This window comes from Balaenoptera ricei, chromosome 8 (assembly GCF_028023285.1).
Source record: "Balaenoptera ricei isolate mBalRic1 chromosome 8, mBalRic1.hap2, whole genome shotgun sequence".
NCBI lineage: Eukaryota > Metazoa > Chordata > Mammalia > Artiodactyla > Balaenopteridae > Balaenoptera > Balaenoptera ricei.
Genome location: NC_082646.1, coordinates 60,199,578 through 60,218,035, shown reverse-complemented (window position 1 = coordinate 60,218,035; position 18,458 = coordinate 60,199,578). Strand labels below are relative to the sequence as shown.

Sequence of the window (18,458 nt, the reverse complement as noted above, 5' to 3'; positions counted from 1 at the left end):
GATGGGTTAAGCTGGATGCCCAGGAAATGGGCAGTGGGAACATCTGGAAACCAGAACCATCAGTGATTCTGGAATGCAAATTACATAGTGATCACTGTATAACGTAAGCACATTTAGTTACAACCAACGCTAGAAGAGAGATGATGGGCTCTGTCTTCATCCTCTCCCAGAATTCCATTTTCCTTTCTTAAATTAAGTATGGAAAAAGTACCTACAATATACAAAACCATGTGTTATATGCCAGATATTTAACAAGTTGAACAAAACAAAGAAGGTCTCTAACTTCATGGAGCTGAAATTTTAGTGGTAGAGAAAGACATTAAGCAAAGACTCACATCATTATCTAATTTCAGTTCTGTTAAGTGTTATGGAAGACCTTCTGCTGGCTCTTCCATATGGTCCTTTGGGGAATATCAGGTCTCTTAAACCAGGCCCCTAAGCTCCATTCTTTTTTGGCATTTGCTTTAAGTTTTTAAAAAGTGACATCTTTGTCACCACGTTGCTAGGGAGGGCTGATTTCTCTAAGGTTTAGAGCAACATGCTGTCTTCCTATCGTAATTACTAACCAGGGAATGGCTCCTTCTCCCTTGTTTGCTTGGTGCAGTGGTTCTGCTTGTCAGTGTCTAAGTAAGTTGAGTACTCCCTAACCTGTCTCTGGGTGTGCGGCTGTTTGTCATGTTACAGTGAAGACAGTGACATTGAAAATGCTCTTGGAGAGAAGAGTCATGCCTGATTGGAGTCAGAACTGATCATGGATTCTCCCACAATGGGGCAGCAGCAGAGAATCCAAGACAGTATCTATGTTACTCAGCTGAACTTGCCTCCCTACAGGCTGCTGCAGCTCAGTAGATGGTCCTGTTTTGCTTGCCCACTACCCAGCAGGTTTCCCTAGTCCCTGGTCATTGCTTGAGAAGCATTTAGGATGGAAAGGAACTGGAGATTTGCTTGTAATAGCTACTCCAAGGCAAAAGAACCCCTCCCAGAGGAATCAGGAGGTAGTGTTTTCAACCCACAGATCTGGGTGTTTGAACTGAGAGAAATACTGATTCACCCTCTACTTTGTACTTGTCCCTTGGACTAAGCAACCCCCCAGGCAAGTCCATGTTGATGTTGATGATTCCATCGAGCAGTGTCCCCACGCTTTTCCTACAGTCACCTCTAACTTCTCTCTCTTCTCAAAATGCCTCTTATGCATAAAACCACCAATGTAAAAGCTGGAAAAAACTTTTTTATTTTCAAATCTAACCAATTTTCCTCCTGAAGCCCAGAGACTGAGTACAGAAAGGGCAGGATCTTTCCCAGGTGCCACTGGCACTGGATGCAGAGCCATCACCAGAACTCAGGTCTTTGACTCCCAGCACAGGACTCTTTCTTCTATGCCATGTTTCCTGGAGAATCCAGAAGTTCAGCTTTCCAGGGGAGAAAATATTAAGACCAAGGTTTTCTGCTTTTCCACTGATAACATCAGACAAATTTATATTTCAGGTTTTTATCTGAGTCACTATATGGTAAGTACTAAGAACTGGCATCTGGCAATGCAAATCTTCCTTTGAAATAATGTTCCAGAAGTCAGAACCCAGGACCTAGCAAAAGAGTGAACCTGCTCTGCACTGCCCTGGACAGTTTTGTTCTCAGACACGCAGTCATGGCTGCCAGTCCCGGGTGAGGCAGAGCCGGGGATTTAAGGGGCAGAAAAGCAGAGTGGTGAAGCCAGAGGGGCCCTAAGAGGCCATCAACCTTGCTACCCCTCTCCCGCCTCTTCTGTCCCACTGCTTTGCAGACGGAGGTAGGGGTGCTGAGACCGCGGCGGAGGGGTGGCACGTGGCCTTTCATTGCCAGGTGGTAGTAGACCATCCATCCAGCATACTGGGCCACCAGCCAATCAGGGGAACCAAAAGTACTTTATGAAAGAATTTAATATTTGATCTTTCAAAGCATCATTCAACTAGCCCATCATAGGAAATATCCAAATTTGGTTGGACTTTCTTACACTTATTTTACAGGTTAAGGCTCTTGTTTTGCTTTGGATTACACACTACATCTGAGTGAGGCAGTCCTGTGCTTAGGGCCTAATGGGTGCTGTTTCCCAGGGCACAGAACTTGCCCCAGCAGGTCCTCCCTGTTGGGATTGTTTATGAGACGTTTACAGTGCAGGTGGGGACAGGCAAGGACAGAAAAACCAATCACTGAGTGTCCAACCTGATGCCGCATCTCATGTACATCATCTCTTCCCAGCATCCAACCCTGCCAGGGAGGGGTTATGTCCTTCAACACATGAGAAACTGAGGGTTGGAAAAGGACAAGCCCTTGTTCAAGGCCACAGCTGGTGAGGGGTGATAGCAGAGGTGGTTAGGAGCCAGCCTGCTCTAAAGGAACCCTGTGTGGCAACCAAGAGTCCTGGCTCCTGGGCCAGCTCTGCCACTTGCTTCCTGTGACTTTGGGCCCCTGAGCCTTGGTTTCCTCCTCTGTGTAGTGAGGGGTTTAGAGGAAAAGTTCTCTGAGGGGTTTCCAATCCGATGAACTCTTTTCTGAGTGTCCCCTCTGTGTCTGGAAGAGCACATGTCACATGGTCCATGCCCCAAAAGGAGAGGGTGAGCGCTCTCCCACTTAGTGAGCACCTGCTGCCAGCCAGGGGCTTTACCTTCATCATGTCCCGTGGGCCTTAGTGGTCCAGTGTGTGCACTTGTGAGTCAGAAAGGACTGGATTCCAATTGCAGCTCCTACCTGCAGTTGTGTGACCTTGGGCAAGTCACTTTCCCATCTCTGAACTCGTTTCCCTCATCTGTGACCTCCTGGGGTTCCTGTGAGTCCTTGCGGAGAAAATGCTTAGACAACACTACACAAGAGCCTGGAACAGGTAAGCGCTCAAAGTGTGCTAGTGTTTCCAGTGGTTACTGCTGTCATCAGCCTTGCTTTCCTGTGGGAGGAAATGATTTGATGAGGATGTGGTTTGAATCCCACCTGTGAGTAAACCCCCTTGCCTGGACCTGCCAGGATATGTGGTTCAAGGTCCCACAGCCCACATACACACAGCCGACCTGGATTCTGGGCACCTGCCTCTTATGCACACCCAATCAGTCCTCCTGACCCCTGGTCCGAGTTTATAGGCCCTGGCTTCTCTGCCCCTGTCTCCCTGCCCCAGTTTTCTCTACCTATCTCTGGGCACTCCATCCCTAGTCCTGCTCACCTGTGAAGCCTGGTCCATACTGGTGTTTCCTGTGGTGTCTCCACGCAAAGACTTGTTAGAGGCTGAGCCATGACCTATTAAACCCTCAGCTCCTGCCTTTTAGGCAGGCCTCCTGGGGTAATGTTCCTCACGATGGTGCTCCCTTGAGGACCCACCATCCCTCAGGGGTCAGCTCCCTGGCATCTCCTAAAGCATGTATGAGGAGTGAGGGTAGGATTTGTCCCTAGGCTTTGCTGATAATGAGAAGAGCATTACTAACAGTTCTCAGGGGCCTAGAACTTTATGCCAGTGGTGTAGCCTTCATTCTCATTATGAGGCTGACTGAGATCCATGGATGGATCATCTTGTCTACCTGATTTTGCCCACTCTTGCTGATTTTGGAGAGCTTTTTTACCATGGGTACCCTTTGGTAAATTGTCACATGGGACACAAATATCTTCACAATTCTGGCCATTCTGAGAAGTCTATCACCTTAACTCTTCTCCAGACCTTCTCTTCATCAATCCTCTTATCTCGTCCTAAGTTCCTTTATATCCTAGCAAAGACTTTAATCATTGTTTATAAACTTGTATAGAGGGCTTTCCTGGTGGCACAGTGGTTAAGAATCCGCCTGCCAATGCAGGGAACACGGGTTCGAGCCCTGGTCCGGGAAGATCCCACATGCCGTGGAGCAACTAAACCTGTGCACCACAACTACTTAGCCCTTGCACCACAACTAGAGAGAAACCCACGCACCGCAATGAAGAAAAAAAGATCCTGCGTGCCACAACTAAGACCTGATGCAGCCAAAAAAACCAAATAAATAAATATTAAAAAAATAATTAGATGCCACAGTGTTGTGTTTATTTAAAAAAAAAAGCCCACCCTGGTCTGGGAAGACCCCACATGCCACGGAGCAACTAGGCCCGTGAGCCACAATTACTGAGCCTGCGTGTCTGGAGCCTGTGCTCCGCAAAAAGAGAGGCCGCGATAGTGAGAAGCCCGCGCACCGCGATGAAGAGTGGCCCCCACTTGCCACAACTAGAGAAAGCCCTCGCACAGAAACGAAGACCCAACACAGCCATAAATAAATAAATAAAATTTTTTAAAAAAGAGAAAGTATTTTCCTGACTTAAGTGTACCGTATCTGAGTTTAATGTAAGAAGGCTCTGCAGACAGTAAACCTAACTCAAGTACGACCTTAATGCTGGCAGGCAGTCATCCAGTACGTCCCTGCTTTGTTCCCTTGCCTCCTCTTCTACATGACTTTTTCACACCTTCTCTACTCAATCCACTGATATCTTTTCCCGTTGTCATTCCAGCCAGTCAGGAGAGAAGTCCCATAGAGTCCCTTCCCCTCTCCACCCACCTACCGGCATCTGTGCCCACACTTTGACTAGGAAGTTGGTCTGTTCCCATGGATGAACTCTTCAGGCTCCTATCGAAAGCCAGTCACTCCAATAATTCTCCCCTCTGTCTCCCATCACGAATTTTTTTTTTTACTGTCTCCTGGATTATTCCCATCAGTGTACAAATATGCTGTTATTTCTCCCGTCTTAAACAAAAACTTAATCTCTATAAACTACCGATTAAATTTTTAAAATCAGGATGCAGAATAGCACCTATAGTATGCTACCACTCCCCTAAGAGAGAGTGGAAATATGGCTGGATTGCCATATTTTTGTATAATATAGCCATGTTTATATGTTATACATATATGTGTAAATATATGGATTTCCTTATATTAAAAATGGAAAGAAAAACCAAAAAATGAATAAAAACGGTTTCTTTAAAGGGGGGTGTAACAGGTGGAGGGAGCAGAAATGGAAGCTAGAATTCACTAAAAACGCCTTGTTTCATAATTTTGACTTAAAATTGTTATACTTGTGACTTTAAAATCAGGTATGAAGACCCTCATTACTATTTGCTGGAATTCTCACTCTCTGCTAATGCCCTTGCTTGAAGTTCCACTTAAGTGCTGCACCTTTATCACAATTTGCTAAGGAAGATTTTCTTCCTTTTAACACAAGCCACAAAAATGTCATTGGCTGCTCCATTCACTCTTCTGAGAATGGTTTTCCTTTCTGCCTGTTTGGGGGACACTGTAGAGAATACATCCCTGATCCCTTTTTGACCTGTGTGATTCCTGAAAGGGACTGGGTGTTAAAATTCTTTGGGTTTAATTGAGTGTAAACTCCATTTCTTGATGGCAGGTGGGGATGGGTCCAAGCTAAAACTCAGTTCCTCCTGACAGGAGGCAACAGGGATGCCCTACCACATCCTGGTCTGCACTAGAGTGAAAGCTCTCCTTCTCTGATGGGAGCAGTTCAGGGCTTCTGTTCAGTCAGCCCACATCCACCACGGTGTTAACTCCATGAGGGCTCCCAGACACACAGTAACAAGTGCATAGGTTATCAGTAGTTATGGGATGCGTTTTTACCTTGGATTAAATATTCAGTATTACCCAGTGTGTTCCCACCACCCCCTATGCTTCCCTCTGAAACAGCACCTACCTCACTGTGCTATTTCTGCCCACACCTGTCTCCTTCACTAGACTGTGAGCAAATTCATGGCAGCAACTGTCCTGATTTATCTCTGTCTCTAGCTTTTACTGTATCGACTAGTACTTCCCGCATGCTCAGTGAAGACTTCTTAAATGAATGAACAAATGGAGAAAATTATATTCAGCAGCTTGATGCTTACTGTGGATGTGAAAACCACCATAATCCATTGTACCCATGGGAAGACATGGACCAGACATTGAGAACTACTATTGCAGCCTCTGCCCAGTGGAATGATGCCTTGTCAGAGTTTATAATGAGATACAATATTCATACAGAGCAAAACTGTATAAAGCCTAAATATACAGTTTAATTGTAAAGAAAACACCATGTCACCATCATTCAGGGGAGAATGAAACATTGCCAGCACCTCATAAGCCCCTCAGTAGCCCTCTCTGATTACAACCCTCTCCCTCTCCTGCAGAAATAACCATGATTCTGATTTTTGTAATAAATATGCCTTCTCTTTTCTTCACAGTTAATGACATCTGTATGCATTGATAAAAAATGTAGTTCAGCTTTGCCTGTCATTAAACTTTATATAACTGGAATCATATCACATGTATCCTTTTGAGTTGTGATTCTTTCACTCAGTACTATGTGAGTTTCCTCTATGTTGTTGCATGTATACATAATTCTTTCATATTTTATTGGCATGTAGTGTTATGTTTTAGGAACATTTCACAAATTGGAGAAATGACGCTGTGCTAGATCATAGAGTATATGGGTCTTCGACTTCATAAGAGAGCGGTAAATTATTTTCCAAAGTGGCTGTACCAGTTAACATTCCCACTCTCCATGTATGAAAGCTCCATCGACCCACATCCTCGCCAACCTGGGTATCATCACACTTTGACATTTTAGCCAGTCTGACTGGTTTCTAGTGGTAACTATTTGCTGTTGTAATTTGCATTTCTCCTATTACTAAAGAGGTTGAGCACATTTTCTTATATTTATTGGACATTTGTTTATTCCCTCTTGTGAATTATTTTGCTCTAATGATATTTTTTCTAATGGCTTGACTACCTTTTTTAAAAATTGATTTGAAGTGATTCTCTATATATCCTGACTGTGAGTCCTGAGTCTTTTAGTTGGTTATATGCATTGCAAATAACTTCTTTTGTTCTGTATGTTGACTTTCCATTCTCTTTTTGGTGACTTTTGAGGAGTAGAAATTTTACTTTTTTTTTGGCTGTGCTGTGTGACTTGCGGGATCTTAGTTCCCTGACCAGGGATTGAACTCAGGCCACAGCAGTGAAAGTGCTGAGTCCTAACCACTGGACCTCCAGGGAATTCTCAGAAATTTTACATTTTAAAGCAGTCAAATGTACACTTTTTTTCTCTGGGTTTAGAGCTTTTAAAAAGTCATATTTAAGAAATATTTCCCCATCCCAAGATCAGGACTATAGTCTCCGATACAGTTTTATAGTTTCACCTTTCATATTTAGGTTGAGATTGATTTTTGTGTTTGTTTGAGGTAAGAGACCAATTTCATTTTTTTACATATGAATATCTGATAGTACTAATACCCTTGATTATATGTCCATTTTCGAACCTGATCTGCAGTGTCATTTATATATCAATTGTCCATATATTCAAGGGTCTGTTTCTGGGCTCTCTGTTTCATTGATCTATAGGTCTCTCTATGTCTTAATAACTAACCTCTTTGCGTTCCCATCTTTATTACTATTTTAGCCTTATTATATTAAAAAAATCTATTTGATACTTTTAAGAAGATACTTTTTATATTTTATCTGACATTCTTATTTCTTTCCACAAAAGAGTTGGTATCATTATGTAGCTTATTAATGGAAAGGGAAGCCCCAGTGGTGTACTTTTGGCCCTGCTATAAGTCATTCTTTCCTTCAAAAAACTTTTTTGATAGCATGCTCTCTTCTTAGCACACAGGTATCCTGGGACAGGATTAACTACATCTAAGGATCAAGGGTCCCCAGAATGCCCTGGGTCTTGGGGACATGTTAATTTGGTGATGGCTGCTTTGACATCCTTGTTCCTCAGCATGTAGATGAGAGGGTTGAGGACAGGTGTGAGAATAGCATGCACCATGTTGCCCATGATGTGGAAGTCAAGGGGTAGGTCAGCCTTGTAGGCCACATAGGCTATGGCAATGGATGAATAGTAAGTGCCAACCACCAGGAGGTGGGAGCTGCAGGTAGAGAAGGCTTTCGAGAGTCCTTCTCGGGAGCTTATGCGAAGCACTGTGGCCAGGATATGGGCATAGGAGAGAAGCACCAGGAGAAGGGACAGGAAGGACACCACCATGGTGATGCAGAAGCCCATGAATGTCTGGGGTGTGGTGTCAGAGCAGGAGGCCTGGACCACAGCCAAGTGGTCACAGAAGCCATGGTAGATGTGAGCAGTGCTGTCAAAAGCCATGTGGAAGGTCTGCAGTACTGCTGGTATGGGCAGAAGGAGGGTAGTGAACCAGGCACTGGTTGCCAGTGCAGCATTGGTCTGTGGGATCATGAGGACAGGGTAGTGCAGTGGACAGCAGATAGCCACATAGCGGTCATAGGCCATGACCACCAGGACGAAGGCTTCAGAACAGGAGAAGCTGTAGAAAAGGTACATCTGCAAGAAGCAGGCAGAGAAGCCGAGGCAGTGGTCCCTGAGTAAGAGGAGAGATAGCATCTTTGGGACAGTGGATGTGGTGAAGAGGATGTCCAGGGCTGAGAGGTTGATCAGGAAGAAGTACATGGGCTTGTGGAGTCTGGGCTCTATCACCACGGCCACCAGGATCAGGGTGTTACCCACAAGGATAAGCAGGTAGAAGAACAAGAAGATGAAGGAGACAGGAAGGAAGAGGAACTCCTGTAGAGAGGGGATGCCCACCAGGTAGAAGATGGATGAAGAGTCTTTTGATCCATTACAGGCTGTGGCATCCACGGTGAGACAGAGCTACATGCCAGGGTGACAGGCCATCAGAGCATCTGGAAACTGGATAAAACAGGAGTTTGGAAGGAGAATTCTGTTCAGTTCACTCTACAATTAATGCAATCCAAATCATTTATGACCAAGTTTAGAGGACTGGTGGTACCATCGAATATTAACTCTTCCGTCTTAACGCACAATTTACTCCTTCCTTCTTCCATCAACTCTTTAGTAAGTATCTACAATGTGCAAGGCTGTGAGAAGGTAAACAAGGCACACAAAGCCCCTGCCTTCACAGGGGCTTAAATTCTAGTAGAAGGATGGTATGTTTAAAAGCCAATCACACAGTTAATTATCTAGGTACAACTGTGATAAGTGCATTCAAAGAGCTTCCGTCCCTTCCCTGCTCCATTTCCCACACTATCTCTTGGGCATCAGATCTTAGATGATCTCTTAGATTCCTACGTTATTGTTTTTTACTTTTGCTCTTGTTTCAAGTTCTACTAAGTGACATCACTATACCACATCACTAGAAAGGGATGATTTTTCCAATATTTTCTGCCGCATGCTGCCTGCTCAGGCTACTCATTACCCAGGGAATGTCTCCCCTCTCATTTTCCGGGTGCAGCAGCTCTGCCTACCTCTCTCCCTGCCAGGTTCTCTGGGTGCTCTCCCACCCAGTGATGTTTCAGTGATGGGAAGGACAAATGCCTTCAGAGGGACAACTCTCTTCCTGATGGAGACCAAGCTGATGGTGCATCTTCCCCTCATTTAGGGCCTGTCCTGGGTCTGTCATCTTCCTTCTTCCTGGCTGCCACAGCCCAATGGGTATTGTGTTTAGTTCTTTGATGCCCACTCTGCTGTGGGCTCCTCCAATACCAACTCAGAAGAAGCCACAAGGAGATGTCGTGAGAGCTCTTGTTGCTAGAAAGGACCCAGAGAACTGAAAGCTGTAGCTGCCCAAATACAAAAACCCCTATATCATAGGTTGTTCATTAAATGTGTGCTGGGGTCAATGCAGGGACTGCTGAGGCAATTTTGGCTTGTCCCGACTTCAGGATGAGCCTCTAATGAGTGGTCCCGGCAGTTTCTTGTTTACATCTGCATCACTGCTGTTTGAACCCTGTTGATTTCACAAGCAGTTTCCCTTTGAATTCCTAAGAACGACAGCTACCTTCTTTCTTCTCTAAAACAAATGCAAAACAAACTAGTTAAAAACACCTCTCGTGTCCTAAAATTACAGAATGTCAGACTGGAAAAAAAGGTGTTTTTAATCTTCAATTTCAACCCAATTCCCCTCCCCCACACTTCCTCACCACCTTTTAAAAATTTACTAGTTTGCTCTGTGATTGATTTGGATCATGCAGCCTGGCTTCTAGATTTGGAAGTGGTGACTGGCAAATGCTTTGTCTAAAATGAGCATGGGAAGAACAACCGGCCTGTGTGTGTGCTCCTTGAAAGAGAACCTCAGAGGTCACCCTGAGGACCTGGCAAGAGAGTGACCTGATTGTCTCCATGTTGAAGGGTTAACCCTCAGTTAACTAGAACCCCGTTCCAACAAGTGTGGTCACCAGTTTTTTTTCACACCCAAAGGAATGCAAACTGCACTGCCCTGGACATTTCTGCTCTCAGAGAGGCATCTGTGCCTGCCGGTCCCAGGTGAGGCAGAGCAGGGGATTTGAGGGGCAGAAACGTAGAGGGCTGAAGCCAGAGGGGTCCTAAGGGAGCCATCAAGTCTAACTCCCCTCTCCTCCATCCTCCGCCCCACCGCTTTGCAGATGGAAAAAGGGATGCTGAGACCCCAGTGGAGAGGTGGCGCATGGCTTTTTACACCAGCTGGTACTGGACTATCCAACAGGCAGACCAGGCATGTGCTGGGTCACCAGCCAAGCAAGGGAACCAAAAATACTTTTTGAAAGAATTTAACATTTAATCTTTCAAAGCACCATTCAGCTGGCCCATCATAGGAAATATCCAGATTTGGCTGGACTTTCTTACACTATTTTACGGGTTAGGATTACACACTACATCTGAATGATGTAGCCGTGCGTAGGGTCTAACGGGTGCTGCTTCCTAGGGCACAGAACTTGCCGCAGCAGGTTCTCCCTGTTGGGATTGTCTACAGGCCAGTTATAGTGCTTGGTGGGGACAGGGAAGGACAGAAAATCACCGAGTGTCCAACCTGATGCTGCATTTTTTTTTTTTTTAGTGGATGATTTAATATAACCTTTTGAGAATGTAAGAAGCCAGTTATATAGAAAACCAAATATATACCAATAACATAAAAGATTTAAATAATGCATCATCAAAAGCTTAAATGTTTGTGTATACAAATGTTACATGTATGCAATTTTCATCTCTATAGATAATGCACATTTTTCTTTTATCCATACTTCCCTTACAAAAACCTATCATATACTTTATTACAAAGATACTCTTATTTAGTTCCAAAAGGGTAGATATTTTATGTTATAATTTGATGAAACTTAAAAATCAAGACTAGAAACATGATCAAAGGAGATATATACTTTTTTTTTCAGAAAGGAAGAAATATTGTTCTTATTAAGTTATGAGCACTTTTTTTTTCTTATTAGTCATCAATTTAATACACATCAGTGTATATATGTCAATCCCAATCTCCCAGTTCATCACACCACCACCCCCACCCCCCGCCGCTTTCCCCCCTTGGTGTCCATACGTTTGTTCTCTACATCTATGTCTCAATTTCTGCCCTGAAAACCGGTTCATCTGTACCATTTTTCTAGGTTCCACATATATGCGTTAATATACGATATTTGTTTTTCTTTCTGACTTACGTCACTCTGTATGGCAGTCTCTAGATACATCCACGTCTCAACAAATGACCCAATTTCGTTCCTTTTAATGGCTGAGTAATATTCCATTGTATATATGTACCACATCATCCTTATCCATTCGTCTGTCAGTGGGCATTTAGGTTGCTTCCATGACCTGGCTATTGTAAATAGTGCTGCAATGAACATTGGGGTGCATGTGTCTTTTTGAATTATGGTTTTCTCTGGGTATATGCCCAGCAGTGGGATTGCTGGGTCATATGGTAATTCTATTTTTAGTTCTTTAAGGAACCTCCATACTGTTCTCCATAGTGGCTGTATCAATTTACATTCCCACCAACAGTGCAAGAGGGTTCCCTTTTCTCCACATCCTCTCCAGCATTTGTTGTTTGTACATTTTCTGATGATGCCCATTCTAACTGGTGTGAGGTGATACCTCATTGTACTTTTGATTTGCATTTCTCTAATAGTTAGTGATGTTGAGCAGCTTTTCATGTGCTTCTTGGCCATCTGTATGTTTTCTTTGGAGAAATGTCTATTTAGGTCTTCTGCCCATTTTTGGATTGGGTTGTTTGTTTTTTTGATAATGAGCGGCATAAGCTGTTTATATATTTTGAAGATTAACCCTTTGTCCGTTGATTCGTTTGCAAATATTTTCTCCCATTCTGAGGGTTGTCTTTTCGTCTTGTTTATGGTTTCCTTTGCTGTGCAAAGCTTTGAAGTTTCATTAGGTCCCATTTGTTTATTTTTGTTTTTATTTCCATTACTCTAGGAGGTGGATCAAAAAAGATCTTGCTGTGATGTATGTCAAAGAGTGTTCTTCCTATGTTTTCCTCTAAGAGTTTTATAGTGTCCGGTCTTACATTTAGGTCTCGAATCCATTTTGAGTTTATTTTTGTGTATGGTGTTAGGGAGTGCTCTAATTTCATTCTTTCACATGTAGCTGTCCAGTTTTCTCAGCACCACTTATTGAAGAGACTGTCTTTTCTCCATTGTATATCCTTGCCTCCTTTGTCATAGATTAGTTGACCATAGGTGCGTGGGTTTATCTCTGGGCTTTCTATCTTGTTCCATTGATCTATGTTTCTGTTTTTGTGCCAGTACCATATTGTCTTAATTACTGTAGCTTTGTAGTATAGTCTGAAGTCAGGGAGTCTGATTCCTCCAGCTCCATTTTTTCCCCTGAAGACTGCTTTGGCTATTCAGGGTCTTTTGTGTCTCCATACAAATTTTAAGATTTTTTGTTCTAGTTCTGTAAAAAATGCCTTTGGTAATTTGATAGGGATCGCATTGAATCTGTAGATTGCTTTGGGTAGTATAGTCATTTTCACACTATTGATTCTTCCAATCCAAGAACATGGTATATCTCTCCATCTGTTGGTATCATCTTTAATTTTTTTCATCAGTGTCTCATAGTTTTCTGCATATAGGTCTTTTGTCTCCCTAGGTAGGTTTATTCCTAGGTATTTTATTCTTTTTGTTGCAATGGTAAATGGCAGTGTTTCCTTAATTTTGCTTTCAGATTTTCAATTGTTGGTGTATAGGAATGCCAGAGATTTCTGTGCATTAATTTTGTATCCTGCAACTTTACCAGATTCATTGATTAGCTCTAGTAGTTTTCTGGTGGCATCTTTAGGATTCTCTATGTACAGTATCATGTCATCGGCAAACAGTGACAGTTTTACTTCTTCTTTTCCAATTTGTATTCCTTTTATTTCTTTTTCTTCTCTGATTGCCGTGGCTAGGACTTCCAAAACTATGTTGAATAATAGTGATGAGAGTGGACATCCTTATCTTGTTCCTGATCTTAGAGGAAATGCTTTCAGTTTTTCACCATTGAGAATGATGTTTGCTGTGGATTTGTCATATATGGCCTTTATTATGTTGAGGCAGGTTCCCTCTATGCCCACTTTCTGGAGAGTTTTTATCATAAATGGGTGTTGAATTTTGTCAAAAGCTTTTTCTGCATCTATTGAGATGATCATATGGTTTTTCTCCTTCAATTTGTTAATATGGTATATCACATTGATTGATTTGCATATATTGAAGAATCCTTGCATCCCTGGGATAAATCCCACTTGATCATGGTGTATGATCCTTTTAATGTGTTTTTGGATTCTGTTTGCTAGTATTTTGTTGAGGATTTTTGCATCTATATTCATCAGTGTTTTTGGTCTGTAATTTTCTTTTTTTGTAGTATCTCTGTCTGGTTTTGGTATCAGGGTGATGGTGGCCTCGTAGAATAAGTTTGGGAGTGTTCCTTCCTCTGCAGTTTTTTGGAAGAGTTTGGGAAGGATGGGTGTTAGCTCTTCTCTAAATGTTTGATAGAATTCACCTGTGAAGCCATCTGGTCCTGGACTTTTGTTTGTTGGAAGATTTTTAATCACAGTTTCAATTTCATTGCTTGTGATTGGTCTGTTCATATTTTCTATCTCTTCCTGGTTCAGTCTTGGAAGGTTATACCTTTCTAAGAATTTGTCCATTTCTTCCAGGTTGTCCATTTTATTGGCATACAGTTGCTTGTAGTAGTCTCTTAGGATGCTTTGTATTTCTGCAGTGTCTGTTGTAAATTCTCCCTTTTCATTTCTAATTTTATTAATTTGAGTCCTCTCCCTCTTTTTCTTGATGAGTTTGGCTAATGGTTTATCAATTTTGTTTATCTTCTCAAAGAACCAGCTTTTAGTTTTATTGATCTTTGCTATTATTTTCTTTGTTTCTATTTCATTTATTTCTGCTCTGATCTTTATGATTTCTTTCCTTCTGCTAACTTTGGGTTTTATTTGTTCTTCTTTCTCTAGTTCCTTTAGGTTAAGATTAAATTGTTTATTTGAGATTTTTCTTGTTTCTTGAGGTAGGCTTGTAGAGCTATAAACTTCCCCCTTAGAACTGCTTTTGCTGCATCCCATAGGTTTTGGATTGTCATGTTTTCATTGTCATTTGTCTCTAGGTATTTTTTAATTTCCTCTTTGATTTCTTCAGTGATCTCTTGGTTATTTAGTAACGTATTGTTTAGCCTCCACGTGTTTGTGTTTTTTACATTTTTTTCCCTGTAATTCATTTCTAATCTCATAACGTTGTGGTCAGAAAAGATGCTTGATATGATTTCAATTTTCTTAAATTAACTGAGGCTTGATTTGTGACCCAAGATGTGACCTATCCTGGAGAATGATCCATGCGTACTTGAGAAGAAAGTGTAATCTGCTGTTTTTGGATGGAATGTCCTATAAATGTCAATTAAATCTATCTGGTCTATTGTGTCAGTTAAAGCTTCTGTTTCCTTATTTGTTTTCATTTTGGATGATCTGTCCATTTGGTGTAAGTGAGGTGTTAAAGTCCCCCACTATTATTGAGTTACTGTTGATTTCCTCTTTTAGAGCTGTTAGCAGTTGCCTTATGTATTGAGGTGCTCCTATGTTGGGTGCATATATATTTATAATTGTTATATCTTCTTCTTGGATTAATCCCTTGATCATTATGTAGTGTCCTTCCTTGTCTCTTGTAACATTCTTTATTTTAAAGTCTATTTTATCTGATATGAGTATTGCTACTCCAGCTTTCTTTTGATTTCCATTTGCATGGAATATCTTTTTCCATCCCCTCACTTTCAGTCTGTATGTGGCCCTAGGTCTGAAGTGGGTCTCTCTTAGACAGCATATATATGGGTCTTGTTTTTGTATCCATTCAGCAAGCCTGTGCCTTTTGGTTGGAGCATTTAATCCATTCACGTTTAAGGTAATTATTGATATGTATGTTCCTATGACCATTTTCTTAATTGTTTTGGGTTTGTTTTTGTAGGTCCTTTTCTTCTCTTGTGTTTCCCACTTAGAGAAGTTCCTTTAGCATTTGTTGCAGAGCTGGTTTTGTGGTGCTGAATTCTCTTAGCTTTTGCTTGTCTGTGAAGCTTTTGATTTCTCCATGGAATCTGAATGAGATCCTTGCTGGGTAGAGTTATCTTGGTTGTAGGTTCTTCCCTTTCATCACTTTAAGTATATCATGCCACTCCCTTCTGGCTTGTAGAGTTTCTGCTGAGAAATCAGCTGTTATCCTTATGGGAGTTCCCTTGTATGTTATTTGTCATTTTTCCCTTGCTGCTTTCAATAATTTTTCTTTGTCTTTAATGTTTGCCAGTTTGATTACTATGTGTCTCAGCATGTTCCTCCTTGGGTTTATCCTGTATGGGACTCTCTACGCTTCCTGGACTTGGGTGGCTATTTCCTTTCCCATGTTAGGGAAGTTTTCGATTATAATCTCTTCAAATATTTTCTCGGGTTCTTTTTCTCTCTCTTCTCCTTCTGGGACCCCTATAATGCGAATGTTGTTGTGTTTAATGTTGTCCCAGAGGTCTCTTAGGCTGTCTTCATTTCTTTTCATGCTTTTTTCTTTATTCTGTTCTACAGCAGTGAATTCCACCCTTCTGTCTTCCAGGTCACTTATCCTTTCTTCTGCCTCAGTTATTCTGCTATTGATTCCTTCTAGTGTAGTTTTCATTTCAGTTATTGTATTGTTCATCTCTGTTTGTTTGTTCTTTAATTCTTCTAAGCCTTTGTTAAACATTTCTTGCCTCTTTTCGATTTTTGCCTCCATTCTTTTTCCACGGTCCTGGATCATCTTCACTATCATTATTCTGAATTCTTTTTCTGGAAGGTTGCCTATCTCCACTTCATTTAGTTGTTTTTCCTGGGGTTTTAATCTTGTTCCTTCATCTGGTACATAGCCCTCTGCCTTTTCATCTTGTCTATCTTTCTGTGAATGTGGTTTTTGGTCCACAGGCTGCAGGATTGTAGTTCTTCTTGCTTCTGCTGTCTGCCCTCTGGTGGATGAGGCTATCTAAGAGGCTTGTGCAAGTTTCCTGATGGGAGGGACTGGTGGTGGGTAGAGCTGACTATTGCTCTGGTGGGCAGAGCTCAGTAGAACTTTAATCCGTTTGACTGCTGATGGGTGGGGCTGTGTACCCTCCCTGTTGGTTGTTTGGCCGGAGGCGACCCAACACTGGAGCCTACCTGGGCTCTTTGGTGGGGCTAATGGCAGACTCTGGGAGGGCTCACACCAAGGAGTACTTCCCAGAACTTCTGCTGCCAGTGTCCTTGTCCCCACGGTGAGCCACAGTCACCCCTGCCTCTGCAGGAGACCCTCCAACACTAGCAGGTATGTCTGGTTCAGTCTCCCCTGGGGTCACTGCTCCTTCCCCTGGGTCCCGATGCCACACTACTTTGTGTGTGCCCTCCAAGAGTGGAGTCTCTGTTTCCCCCAGTCCTTTCGAAGTCCTGCAATCAAATCCCACTAGGCTTCAAAGTCTGATTCTCTAGGAATTCCTCCTCCCGTTGCCGGACCCCCAGGTTGGGAAGCCTGACATGGGGCTCAGAACCTTCACTCCAGTGGGTGGACTTCTGTGGTATAAGTGTTCTCCAGTCTGTGAGTCACCCACTCAGCAGTTATGGGATTTGATTTTACTGTGATTGCACCCCTCCTACCATCTTATTGTGGCTTCTCCTTTGTCTTTGGATGTGAGGTATCTTTTTTGGTGAGTTCCAGTGTCTTCCTGTCGATGATTGTCCAGCAGTTAGTTGTGCTGGTGTTCTCGCAAGAGAGAGTGAGAGGGCTTCCCTGGTGGCACAGCAGTTGAGAATCTGCCTGCCAATGCAGGGGACACAGGTTCGAGCCCTGGTCTGGGAAGATCCCGCATGCCACGGAGCGGTTGGGCCTGTGAGCCACAATTGCTGAGGCTGTGCGTCTGGAGCCTGTGCTCCGCAGCAAGAGAGGCCGCGATGGTGAGAGGCCCGTGCACCGCGATGAAGAGTGGCCCCCACTTGCCACAACTGGAGAAAGCCCTCTCACAGAAACGAAGACCCAACACAGCCATTAATAGATAAATAAATAAATAAATAAATAAAATTAAAAAAAAAAAGTGGGAGTGAGAGCACATCCTTCTACTCCGCCATCTTGGTTCCGATCCCTGATGCTGCATTTGATGTACATCATCTCCTCCCATCATCCAACCCTTCCAGGGAGTGGTTATGCCTTTCAGCATATGAGAAATTGAGGGTTGGAGAAGGACAGGCCTTTGTTCAAGGCCATGGCTGGAGGGGGGTCAGAGCAAAGGTCATTCTGGAGCCAGTCTGCTGTAAAAGAATCTTGCCTGGCAACCAGAAGTCCTGGCTCCTGCAGCTCTGCCGCTCACTTACTTCCTGTGACTTTGGTGTATGGCTGTTAGCATTACTGACACCATCTTGGTCCTTTTCACTGTCTCCTGACCCTAACCAGGATTGTACTGTGTGGTACCATCAAAGGCTTTGTAGTTAATAGATATTGTTTAATACTCATTAGGACCATGTGGCCTCTATGCTGTTAGTCCCCAAACAATGCTGAAAATCTTCTCTGATATATTCCTGGTGCCCATGAGACTGGTCACCCATTCATAAATCTTGACTTAGGAATGCACATCCTATCTCCAAGCACTTACCCCTATACACTAGGTTAACTATAAAATTGTCCCAATGCCCCCTTGTGGTGTGTAGTGCAGCTGCGAATGCTTCCAGATCATCATCCACCTGATCCCGATCCCACTCTGTGAATAAGATACCCTATAATAAACTGATCCATTGATTACATGGAACTGCCTGCCTCATTTTTCGATCTCAAGATGCCTTCTCAATTTTAGTTCCCTCCATGAGAAAACACTTGGTTTTCTCACCTGTGCAGTGAAGGGTTTGGAGGAAAAGTTCTCTGAGGGGTTTCCAATCCAATGAACTGTTTTCTGTGTCCCCTCTGGGTCTGGCAGAGCACATGTCACATGGACCATGCCCCAGAAGGAGAGGGCGAGGGCTTTCCCTCCTAGTGAGTACCTGCTGCCAGCCAGGGGCTTTACCTCCATCATGTCCTATGGGCCTTAGTGGTCCAGTGTGTGCACCTGTGAGTCAGAAAGGACTGGGTTCCAATCCCAGCTCCTACCTGCAGCTCATTTCCTTCTGGGCTCATTTCCTTCATCTGTGACCCCCTGGGTTTGTTGTGAGTCCTTGCAGAGAGAAT

General features: G+C 43.1%; 1 protein-coding gene across 1 annotated transcript; it reads right to left on the bottom strand.

Moving 5' to 3' along the window:
- Positions 1-7,668: 7,668 nt before the first annotated feature.
- On the bottom strand, positions 7,669-18,306 carry LOC132370158 (olfactory receptor 2AT4-like). Its single transcript, XM_059929906.1, has 2 exons — positions 18,298-18,306; positions 7,669-8,646 (listed from the first exon to the last, which is right to left on the bottom strand). The coding sequence occupies exons 1-2, from the start codon at positions 18,304-18,306 to the stop codon at positions 7,669-7,671; spliced, it is 987 nt and encodes a 328-aa protein (XP_059785889.1).
- Positions 18,307-18,458: the final 152 nt, after the last annotated feature.